Genomic DNA, 12,615 nt, shown 5'->3' with positions numbered 1-12,615 from the left:
GGTAGCTACACATGCTAGACGCTAACGGGAGTTAAATCAGGTACTAAAATTGCAGCTTGTTAATTGGACAACACTAGGTTTTGAGGTCGGAGACTCGAGTACTGCTAATTGGTTGGATGTTCAGCGAGGGGGCGGGACTTTGTTTGACAGGCGGGTGGGGCGGGTAGAGGAGGGATGGGGGGCACATATAGATTTCCCCGTCTGTTGTTTTTCTGTATTTATGTGCTGCTGTTAGCCAGTCAATCACATTTAATTGACAGCTCTGTGCTGGGGGGCAGAGCTGGGATGACAGGACTTTAATGCCAAAGGGGGGTGGGGGCAGTGGCATGAGAGGGACGGGGGTGTGGGCGCCCCCTTGTCCTCCGCCGTCAACAGCATTAATTGATGCAACCACAGTCATGATGGATGCTAATCAAAACAACCTTTCAGAAAGTCATTAACGAAACGCAAAATGGCCACCAGTTACCAGCAGGGGGCAGCATCCAAGCGTGTTTTTGTGTGTCTGTGTGTGTCTGTTCGGGGGTTGTGGGTTGTCGCGTCACGCGGTCGATTGCGGTTGACGGCAAGAGCATGAGAATACCTTGTTAGCGTGTTTGTCCGCTGCTCCCACAGGATGCAGCTAAGCTACGCTAAGCTACACTCGCTCTCCCCGCCATCGACCGCCATGACCCGGAGACGGTGTTAAGTTAGTGGAAAATGTCAGAACGTCTACCTTTTATTAAAATATTTTTTGCGCATAAACAGCGTTTACAAACACAAAATCATACATGATGCCATTTGGCAAAATGCTAACATTGGCTAAAAACTGAGTGGAATCAGTGGCTAAATTATACATGCTAATATCACCTTAACACTGGGAGTCCTTGGCTAAATGCTAACATAAGCTAAAAGTGGTCCATTCCACACCTATTAAATGTTAACATAAGGTAAACACTGTTTCCCATGCCAAATGCTAACATAAGCTAAAGATTCAGGAGCCCCACAAGCTAAATGCTAATAAAGGTTTAACAATGGGAATGACAAAAGCTAGATGGTGACCTCAGCAAAAAGCTAACATCTGTTAAACATTGGAAATCACAAAGGCTAGATGCAAATTGATAACATAAGCTTAACACTGGGAGTCACTGGCTAAATGCTAACATGAGCTAAAATTTGGCCATACCAGTTAAATGTTAACATAGGGTAAACACTGGGTTTCCCGTGCTAAATGCCAACATAAGCCAAACATTTGTCAACCACACAAGCTAAATGCTAACACAAGCTAAACTTTGGTTACCCCGCAGACTAGATGCTAACATAAGATTTGCACTAGTTAGTTAATGGCGCCTCTGTTAACTGAGGCCATAAGCTCACGTTAACTTAGCTATTAAACCAACCAAGTTAAACACTGTGAACCCCACGTTAATGCGAACGTGCAAAACACTGGGACTAAAATAGGCTAGGTGATACATGCTCAAAAAACACAACGCAAATTCTAACATGAGCGAAACACCAGGCTTCACTGGCTGAATGCTAACATAAGATAAACACTGGGAATCAGAGGCTAGATGATATATGCTAAGAAAACACAAGCTAAATGCTAACATAAGCTTTACACTGGGTTTTTCTGGCAAAATGCTAACGTAAGCTAAACATTTGGGAATCACACAAGCTAATTGCCAACACAAGCTAAACTTTGGGAACCCCACAGACTCGATGCTAACATAAGATTTGCGCTAGTTAGTTAATGGCGCCTCTGTTAACTGAGGCCTGGTACCCAGTTGAGGAAATAGCAGCATAAGCTCACGTTAGTTTATTAAACCAACACAAAGACATTGTTAGCTGGGAAAGATGGTTTCAATGGTTCATCGTCAAAATTCATCTTCTGATTTAAACAATTACAAAAAAACATCCGCCGAGTAATATTTTAGATGCTATACTAACTATCATTAGCACTCTCACCTAACCTAGCGGGACAGAAGGGGCACGTGTTGTTGCTGCTGGACTGGATCCAAACGCTGATACAGTCCTTGTGGATGGCGTGGGCGCAGGGGAACGGGTGACGGCTCTCGGTGTCCACGGCCTTCTGGCACATCAGGCATAGCTTGCGGGGCCCGGCAGCTTGGGCGGGCGGTGGCGGCCTGCGCGTGTCACCCTGTGCCTGCGCCAGCGCCAGCGCTAGGCCCACCTGGTCGCCCACCTGCTCCACTGACATCCCCGCCGTGGTCCCACGGGCGCTCTTAACCTGCTGCAGCAGATATGTCAGGTCCGCCCTGGTGCATTGTGGGAAGCACACCCCCAGCTTGTCTAGGACCTTGTCCAGTGTGTCGGAAGGGGCAGCGGCCGGCGGGGACGGAACGACCGGGTAGGCGAGCGGTGTCGGGGGGTGGCTGCCAGGCGGGGTCTCTCTGGCGAAGGGAGGGGGTGGTGGGTGGCGCTGCAGGTAGAGCGGGGGCGGCACATAGTAGTGTAGGTAGGACTGAGGGGGCGGTGGCATGCGGTCGAGGACCACTTGATGGGGTGGCGGCGCCCCAGGAAGTACCAATGTCATCATCTGTCTGAACATTAGCTCGGCCTGCAGGACAAAAAACATCAAAAGTGTTAACGTGTGTGAGTATGTGTGTGTTTGAGCATGTGTCTGCAGCCATTCGTGTGTGTGTGTGCGTGCTTCTGTATATCCATCACATATACCCGAAGCTAATCAGCCACCGTAGTATATCAGCTGGATTGGCTGCAGCCCATGAAGTGTGCGTGGGGGTACCGTGGGTATGTGTGGAAGTGCGGGCACGTTGATGCATGGCAGGGACTCCAACTGGCGTCCTTTCTGCAGCTGTGCCAGGACCTCCTGGAAGCGCCTCTCCAGCTCCTCCTGGTTCCTGCGCACGGCCGCCTCCTTAGTGGCCCAGCTAGCTTTCTCCTGGTGATTGGCGGGCCGCAGTGACAACATGTACTCGGACATCTGGAACACGTTAACATATAGCACTTTTAGCATTTAGCTATTTAGCTACAGTCAACCCCCCCCCCCCTCAGAAAAACTCATCGGATCTGTACGATTCACGGAAATGGCTTATTTTGAGTTCAAAACGCCAAATTTCCCTGAAAGGAGACTGATTTGCATGCATGATTTTTAATAGTTTTGTGTCCTCCACCCTGCAAAAAAATAAATAATTTGGTGCTTTTTTTTTTAATAAGGAAAAATGGCATTTTATAAAAACACAGCGTAATAACCCATCCATCCATCCATTTACTGAGCCACCTTCAAGCCTCACAAGAGTCGCGGGAGTTCTGGAGCCCATCCCAGCTATCATCGGGCAGGAGGCGGGGTACACCCTGAACTGGTTGCCAGCCAATTGCAGGGCACATATAAACAAACAACCATTCACACTCACGTTCACACCTACGGGTAATTTAGAGTCTTCAATCAACCTACCGTGCATGTTTTTGGGATGTGGGAGGAAACCAGAGTGCCCGGAGAAAACCCACGCAGACACGGGGAGAAGATGCAAACTCCACACAGACGGGGGCGGGGATTGAAACCCAGTCCTCAGAACTGTGAGGCAGACCCTCTAACCAGTCGACCACCGCGCCGCCACGTAATAACACAATTAAACATAATATAAAGCATTAAGAAGTCCAATTCAGTGCGCTCCACCTTATAGTGTGCCAATTTGGCCACTGCGAGGCTGTACTGTATAAGTCTTGCAGCGAAACAAAGTACAGACTACTTCTTCTGCTGTATTACTACTACTCAAGCTAAATTTTAAACTGTAAAATTAGTCATTTTTTGTAGAGGATGAAGAATATATGCCAGTGAGTTTTGTTATATCTGTCGAGATGTGTTTTTCCACTATAACCGTTCAAATAATCATTGCTTAAAGAGTTAGACAATCACGATTATGCTAATGTTATCATGTGATAGGTATTTTCCATTCATGTTAGCATTTATTTATTTATTTTAAATCTACGAATCAGTGAATCCGCAAGTCCCGACTCGCAAATATGTGGGGGTTAACGATACTGTACCTCCACTGTTTTCATGGAGTTTTTAAATCATTTAGTTAGTCCCTTCCAATAGATAGCTTGTTAGCATTTACCTAGTGGTTCACAATATTTCGCTTGTTAGCATTTAGCCAGTAACGCCTAGTGTTTAGAGTGTTACATTAGGTAGTGGGTCCCAGTCTTTAACCTGTTAGCATTTACACAGTGACTCCTAGTCTTTAGTTTATGTTAGTTTTTAGCCTGTATGGCTTCCAGTGTTTAACGTATGTTACCATGTAAATTTTAGCCAATGACTTCCAGTGTTTAGCATGTGTCAGCATTTAGCTTGTGACTCCCAGTGTTTAGCTGGAATTAACATATAGCCTGTACGACTACCTCTGTTTGCTGGAGTTTTTAAATTATTTAGCCAGTACCTCCCAATATTTAACTTGTTAGCATTTAGCTATTGGCTCCCAATCTTTCTTTAGCTTGTTAGAATTTACACTGTACTACTAGTTTTTAGCTTATGTTAGCCAGCTGTATTTAACATACAGTAATTTGGCATGTAGCTTTTAGCCAGTATCTTCCCTATGTTACCATTTTGCCAGGGATGGTCTTCCACTGCATGGTACCTTTGTGAACCAGGCCTGAATGCGCTCCATGGCGAAGTCTCTCTGCGCCTCCACGGCGTTGATCTGGTCTTGCAGGGCAAGGCTCCCTGTGTCCTTGACCTCCTGGCTAACTCTGTCCATTTCCTTCCTCAGCTTGTCCTTCTCCTCCTGCCAACGTCGCTGCTCGTTGTGCTTTTCCTGCGTTAGCGCCGATAGCTTAGCAGCGATCTCCTCCAGATCCTTCGACAGCCTGGTGGGCAGCAAAGTCATAGACTGTTACTCGTCTTGCCACCATGGCGAACGGTTCGTCATTGTTAGCGCCCAGCAGGTAGTTCGCTAGTGTGTACACAGTGACTCCCAGTCTTTTGTTAGCATTTAGCCAACGACACCCAATCTATTGTTAGCATTTAGCAATTTATTCTAAGTATTTAGCTTGTGTTAGCATTTAGCCTGTGTTAAGCTAATGTTTGCATGTAGTATTTAGTAGACTTTACAACGATTTTATCGGGCTGATCGGTATCGGGCGATATTTAGCATTTTACGCTGATTGGCTTTAATGTCATAATTCGCCAATCCGATCAACGCAAAATACATTTACTCCGTGTCGCCGCTTGCACAGTATATTTGAATTCAAAACATAGTTTATTTTTAGCCCTGTCGCGTGTCTTTTGATGTAGTACGGGAAATATCTGACGGTCAATGAAGTTATAAAAAAAAAAAACGGCGGTGTGGGACAGACAACACGTCTGAGACAGGTACCACGTACCGGATTAGACTACAAGATAAATTTGCTCTTTCACGATTGCACTGTCAGACTACTGCAATAAAATCTTGTATTCCAATACCACCACATCGCGTTTTTGACAATCATTGGGCTTTATCTTGTCAACTCAAATGTGACTAGATACACTAGTTACCGTGGCGACGACAAAAAGAGTGGAGCCGCCGACGGTATCATAAGGGCAAATGGGGAAAAACGTCTGTTGGTTGTGACCGGTGCGCAGGACAGGAGAGGACATTCGTTTAAGGCTTGCTTGAGGTATGTTCACTTACTTTTAATACGATACAGCTCACAAGCAGGCAATAAAATGTTAGGTAGCCTAGAAAGCTAATGGTAACACGAACGGTTGGACGTAAACATGCCGCCGTTCTGTCGAATCATGCTCTAAAATTTCGGTGTGGGTGAAGTAATTTAATTACAGTAAGTTAGCACCCATTATTTCTGCATTTTGTAATGTCGGTTTGACCTGACTGATTAGAATACATGATCTGACTAGAGCAGTGATTTCCAACCTTTATGGAATCAAAGAACATATTTTACAATTGAAAAAAATCAACCAACAAACAAAAATGTCACAAAAATTGGATACCTTTACTTCCTGCCATCTAATAGAAGACCATTCATTTGTTCTGTCTGTCACTATGCCTCACTGGCATAAATAAAGGAACAAAGTTACATTATTTATTGTAAATATAATTTTTTGAGCAATTATATGTACACAAGTATATACAGTAAATGAACAGGTCATTTAAATAGACACATTCCTCCATCTTGTGATCGGATCGGTTATCGTTTTTTTAAACTCGCTGATCGGTGATCCAAAAATTCTGATCGTGTAAAGCCTAGTATTTAGCAGGTGTTACCATTTAGCCGGCGACTCTTAGTCTTTTGCTAGCAATTAGCCAGTTATGCCCCAGTATTATGTTAAAGTGTTAAGAATAGAGATGGAAATGTGTTGACTGTTTCCGGTAGTGTGCTGGATAGGTGGAGAGAATACTTTGAGGAGTTGATGAATGAGGAAAATGAGAGAGAAGGAAGAGTAGAGGAGAAACGTGTGGTGAACCAGGAAGGGGCAATGATTAGTAAGGGGAAACTTAGAAAGGCATTAAATGAAGGCGAAGCGGAATGAAGATTAGCCAAAGTAAGACAGAATATATGTGCATGAATGACAGGGGGTGAGGGGGAAGAGTGAGGCTATAGGGAGAAGAGATAGCAAGGGTGGAGGACTTTAAATACTTGGGGTCAACAGTCCAGAACAATGGTGAGTGTGGTAAGAAAGTGAAGAAACGGGTCCAAGCAGGCTGGAACGGTGGAGGAAGGTGTCAGGTGTGTTATGTGACAGAAGAGTCTCTGCTCGGATGAAGGGCAAAGTTTATCAGACAGTGGTGAGGCCAGCTATGATTTACAGATTAGAGACAGTGGCACTGAAGAGACAACAGGAAGCAGAGCTGGAGGTGGCGTAAATTAAGATGTTGAGGTTTGCGCTTGGAGTGACCAGGTTGGATAAAATTAGAAATGAGCTCATAAGAAGGACAGCCAAGGATAGATGTCTTGGAGACAAAGTTAGAGATAGCAGACTCCGATGGTTTGGACACATCCAGAGGCGCGATAGTGAATATATTGGTAGAAGGATGTTGAGGATGGAGCTGCCAGGCAAGAGAGCGAGAGGAAGACCAAAGAGAAGGTTGTTGGATGTCATTCATATTCTCTGAAAAATGGCAAAGAAATCATAAATTCTGCCAGGGCATGTAAACTTATGAGCACAACTGTATGTGTACTTGCCGTTTTATTTTGCTACATAACTGTAGCATTCAACAAGTGATATCAGTGTTTCTCTTGTGATAGCATTTAGCCTTTGACTAAGAGTGTTACCATGTTAGTATTTAACATTTACCCAGTGATTCCCAGTGTTTAGCTTGTGTAAGCGTTTAGCCTGCATGAGCATTACCCTGTTTGACTCCCAGTATTTAGCTTATGTTAGGAGACGAGCAGTTTGCTAGCTTAGCACGCACCTGTTCCTATCATCCTCTTTACGGCTTTTCTCTGCGCTGGCTTCCTGTTTCTTGGCTAGAAGGTTCTTGCGCGTGTTTTTGGAGTTGTTGAGCTGCAGCTTCACTCGTAGCGAGTCCAGCTTCTCCAGCAGAACCTTCACCAACAAAGTGTTTAGGCTGTCAGAGCTTACGTGGAGTTAGCATGTAGCATTTTAGCCAGTGACACCCAGTGCTGTTTGTTAGCATGTAGCATTTAGCCACTGACCTGATGCTGCAGTGTGGTGTCGGCTTTCTTCTTCTGCATCTGACTTGTGTTTTTTTGTCGCTCGGCATCCTCACCCTGCCACTGCTTGAGAAGGCTGTTGTGCTCTTCCGCTAGGGCGTCACCATGCTCCAACATGGCCGCTAGCTGCTCCTCCCAGGCTGCTGCTGTGTTGACGTCGCCGTCAGCTGTCGTGATGGCATCCAATGCCACAGTGTCCGTCTGCACCGACTTCTCATGCTTGATGATGTCTGTCAAGCGTGAGGCATGCATGTGTTGTGTGTGCACCGAGTTCTATAAATGTTGTGTGATGAGCGCTCCGCTTGACCTTTTTTTTTTTTTTGACTTTTTTTTGACCGCTTGACTGACTGGGAGCATTTCCTGCCGACACGCTGCTTATACAGAGGAAAAGCGGACGTGGCTGAGGATGTAAAGGGGGAAGGGTGTGTGAAGGAGGACGCTAAAGCCACGCCCCCAGTAGGTATATAGCGCCGGGGTGTGCATTGTGCAAAACAACATCGGACCCCCGAATGGCACCTACGAAGAGACATGCTTACGAAACACAGTTTAAACTGCAAGCTATGCTTGTGTTACGATTTTTATGATATTTTTTGCTCAATCCTCATCCACAAATCCATCAAAGTCCTCATGTTCTGTATCCAAAATGAACAGCTGGGCAAGTTCTCCAAAAACGCCAGGTTCGAGTCAGTCTCGCGGCGAAAGCCACCTTCAAAATAAAAGCTTCCCAATAATACAGATGTCAGTGCGCTTCGGTTAAGGAATGCAACCAGCAAAGTTAATTTGAATCTTGAGATACATTAAAAAATGTAGTTTACTTGATATCTTAGGAAAAATAAATCGTAAATGGACTGCACTTATATAGCACTTTATCTACATCATCACAGTGCCCAAAGCGCTTAACAAAGCCTCACATTCACACACACATTCATAAACCAATGGGCGACTGCTGCCATGCGAGGCGCTGCCAGGCCCACTGGGAGCAAATTAGGGTTCAGTGTATTGCCCAAGGACACTTCGACATGCGGACAGCCGTAGTATGGATTCGAACCTGTTGTACCTACTGAGCCAAAGCCAGCCTACATAATCCCATTGGTATCGCAAGACAAATCTAGATCTGTGTGACAGACCACCAAGGACTCCACTAAAAGAGGTTTGATGTAGATCTGATATTGTATTTCAAAATAAAAGTCTCCGAAAACTAATAAACTACATTTTTTAATGCATCTCAAGATTCAAATTAACTTTGCTGGTTGCATTCCTTAACCGAAGAGCATTGACGTCCGTATTATTGGGAAGCTTTTATTTTGAAAGTGGCTTTCGCCGCGAGTTGGCGATTTATTACCGTAATGCCTAGTATGAACAAAATTAGGGGCGGCTGGCTTGATTGCTACTTTACGAGTGGAGGCTGGCTTGACCGGCGCTATATACCTACTGGGGGCGTGCCTTTAGCGTCCTCCTTCACGCGCACCCTTTCTCCTTTACGTCGGCATGCTGTCCTCAGCCACGTCCGCTTTTCCTCTGGAAAAGCAGCGTGTCGGCATGGAATGCTGCCAGTCAGCCAAGCGGAGCGCTCATCAAACAACATTTATAGATTTTGGAACTCGGTGCACACATAAAGCGCACCGCATTACAAGGAACCGCATCCATTTTGGAGAAAATTTACGACTTTTAAGTGAGGCGCACTTGGTCGTGAAAAATACGGTAAATGAAATTATACAATGATGAGATCATATTTTAAGTAAAGGACTAGCGATTAAATATTTCACAGGTTGATGTTGGGTTTGCAGCATGTAAGCTTTCCCCATCGTATTTTCATTTTGTTTACCAGCAATGATTTTAGAACTACTGCAGGGGTCACTATTGAGTGACCAACACAGTGTCAATACAGTGCCAACACAGGTTGTGTAGTATGTCAATACACTCCTTGAGGTATCATCATCATCCCATCACTAACTCCTAGAGCTCAGCTTAGCATTGGCATTTAGCCAGTGACATCCAGTGTTCGGCTCACACTTGTATCGACCCCTGACGTACAAAAACTTCAAAAACACGGATATACCAAACCCAACAGAAAGTGAGCTGTGACCTCGTAAATCTACAGTTTGACCTTTTTAAGCACGTTTGCAGATGCCATACAGTTCATCAAAGAGCTATTCATGGTACGTCACACCTACACCTACCAAACTTGGCAGACGTGTAGCACCCCGACACCTACAAAATTTTAATTACAGTGTTCCCTCGCCACTTCGCGCTTCACATTTTGCGGCTTCAGTGCTTCGCGGGTTTTTCCAAAATATTCATCCAAAAAATCTTCTTCTTTTCCTTTCGGCTTGTCCCGTTAGGGGTCGCCACAGCGCGTCATCCTTTTCCATGAGAGCCTATCTCCTGCATCCTCCTCTCGAACACCAACTGCCATCATGTCTTCCCTCACGACATCCATCTTCTTCTTCTTCTTTGACTTCGACCCACAGTAGCTGAATTTCCAACAGCGCCCTGCAGGTTGACGGCGCCGGTGGCGGACGTTGTTAACCCGGGCCACGACCGATCCGGTATGGAACTCTTTGGATGAACGCTCATATTTGTTTGGCAAGGTTTTAAGCCGGACGCCCTTCCTGACGCAACCCTCTGCATTTATCCGGGCTTGGGACCGGCCTACAGTTTGCACTGACTTGTGCCCCCCATAGGGCTGCATTATTCATCCAAAAAATAATTTATCAAAAAATAAAAATGAAAAAAAAATACAGCCATATCAGCAGCCATATTGCAGAAAGACGCGTTGTTTCATGTTGATGCGCGAGAGAGGCACCCAAGAGGAAGAAGAAGAAGATGACCATCGGCAAAAAAGTTAAACTTTTAGATATGCTCAAAGAGGGCAGAAGTTATGCATCTGTGGCAAGCCATTATGGCGTGAATCAATCTACAGTGCGGTACATCAAGAAAGAGGAAGCAAACATCCGCAAAACTGCTTCAATAAGGAAGCGAAACGTGTGGTAACTCCGTGTAAGAAGAGGGGTTATGTCCTTGTACAGGGTAATTTTGAAGCAAAAGAAAAAACAAAGACAACAACTACCCATCACCATGCTTTTCTCCAAGGTAAAACCCCAGCTACACCATCAGCGCATCCAGCAGAAGAGTCTCCGAGTGAACCTAAAGCCTCTACGAGTCAAGTGAGAGTGCGAACTTGTCCTACAGGTTTCATACGATTGACTTCAAACTTGGTCAGTACCATCTCATTAAAAATTATCAAAAGCTTTTTTTTCCCGACATACTATGTGATGGGGGCGGCTCTTCAACCTTAGCTTTTCTGGTGTCGCCACAAAACAGCACATGCTTACAGTTCATCAAAGACGTATTTGCGCTACATTACACCTAGGCCGACGAAAATTCAGACACGTGTAGCACCCCGACATGAACAATAATTTAATTACAACCCATATTCCAAACCCAACAGGAAGTGACCTATGACCTCTTCAATGTACAGCTGAGGACCTTTTTTTCCCAACGTTTGCATGGGTTATACTTTTGCACTTGTCCAACCTACGGGTTGGAGGTCATTTGCGGGCCATCCTCCATTTTTATGCAGCCCGCATTTACTCAATATAACCTGTGACAAGACTTTGCACTTCTCCCACAGCAGTGGTATCCAGCCTATAGCCCGGGGTCCATTTGCAGCCCATCCTCCATTTTTGTGCGGCCGCTGTTACAGTTTTTTTGCCGCTTATGTAGTATGTACATAGTAGTATGTACATAGTACAAAGTATGTATGTATACTACTATATGATACCTTATGTAGTATAACACTACACTAATACCTAACCTACGGTCCGGGGCCATTTGTAGCAGTGTTGCCCAACCTACAAACCGGGGGCCATTTGCGGGCCATCCTCCATTCTTGTACGGCTGTTACAGTGACTTTAGTTTTGTCCTCCATTTTTGTGTGGCACACCTTTACGCAATATAACCTTTGACACGGCTTTGCACTTCTACAACAGCACTGGTGTCCAACCTACAGACCGGGGGCCATTTGCAGCCCGTCCTCCATTTTTGTGCAGCCGCTTCTATTTTAAATATATCTGTTATTACGTTTTATATTTCTTTTGATGACAGCTCAGGCCAGAAAACATCTACAACCAGGTATTTGCTCTTTGTCATATTGCCACCTACCCCAATGTGCCAATACCCCAAAGTGCCTGTAGGGGCTGGGACGCAAGGGCCCGTTTATAGCTGCTTGCAGGTCTAGTTTTATTTGGAATTTGGGAGAAAGGGAAGTACTATAAAGAATGAAACAATTTTGTATTTTATTTTACTCAAACACATACCTATAAATAGTAAAATGAGAAAAACTGATCATTTTGCAGTGGTCTCTTAAATTTTTTTCCCCAGAGCTGTATGGTCTTGCATAGTACACAATAATCACCAAAAAGTATATAATCTCAATATATATTGTATAGGCGGCACGGTGGCCGACTGGTTAGAGCGTCTGCCTCACAGTTCTGAGGACTGTGGATTATTATACGTTTTGGATACACATTTATATGAAACGTGTGCTCACGTTACCTTCTGTGGTTTCGTTCTCAAACAACACTGGCTCCTCGACCGTTTCCGTGTTAGCATCCATGCTAACAGAGCGAAACCAGAAATAATCTGCCTTTCTGAACCGGATGGGTTTTAGCCACCCTGTTGGTTAACTACGACAAACTTGAACGTATCGCTTCTTTAATAACGCTGTAAAAGTAAACGTCCAAGAACAGTCGCACTGAAGAGTTACTGTAGCCACACTAATGTGACGGACTCACACACGAAGATCGTCTATTATCCACAATTTCTCACTACTTTATGATAATTTGATTTAAAAAATCTTAAATCAGGTGTGTGTATAAACATGAAATGTAATTAAATTAAGACGATTATCAAAGTCACTGTAGTTTAAAATTGAAACGGATCGTAATTGACTTTTCGTCTTCAAAGAGTTTAACGGGTTACACTTCTCTC

The 12,615-nt window shown here is 44.7% G+C and overlaps 1 protein-coding gene across 1 annotated transcript; it reads right to left on the bottom strand.

Annotated features, from left to right (window-relative positions):
* Window positions 1–702: 702 nt before the first annotated feature.
* rnf214 (ring finger protein 214) lies at window positions 703–12,614 on the bottom strand. The gene is made up of 6 exons (XM_061769155.1): window positions 12,181–12,614; window positions 7,606–7,853; window positions 7,362–7,495; window positions 4,590–4,818; window positions 2,741–2,938; window positions 703–2,554 (listed from the first exon to the last, which is right to left on the bottom strand). Exons 1-6 carry the CDS (start codon window positions 12,239–12,241, stop codon window positions 1,919–1,921), a joined length of 1,506 nt encoding a protein of 501 aa, XP_061625139.1. The 5' UTR covers window positions 12,242–12,614; the 3' UTR covers window positions 703–1,918.
* Window position 12,615: the final 1 nt, after the last annotated feature.

The sequence above is a fragment of the Phyllopteryx taeniolatus genome, chromosome 3 (genome assembly GCF_024500385.1).
Source record: "Phyllopteryx taeniolatus isolate TA_2022b chromosome 3, UOR_Ptae_1.2, whole genome shotgun sequence".
Taxonomy (NCBI): domain Eukaryota; kingdom Metazoa; phylum Chordata; class Actinopteri; order Syngnathiformes; family Syngnathidae; genus Phyllopteryx; species Phyllopteryx taeniolatus.
This window is presented reverse-complemented; position numbering and strand designations above follow the sequence as displayed.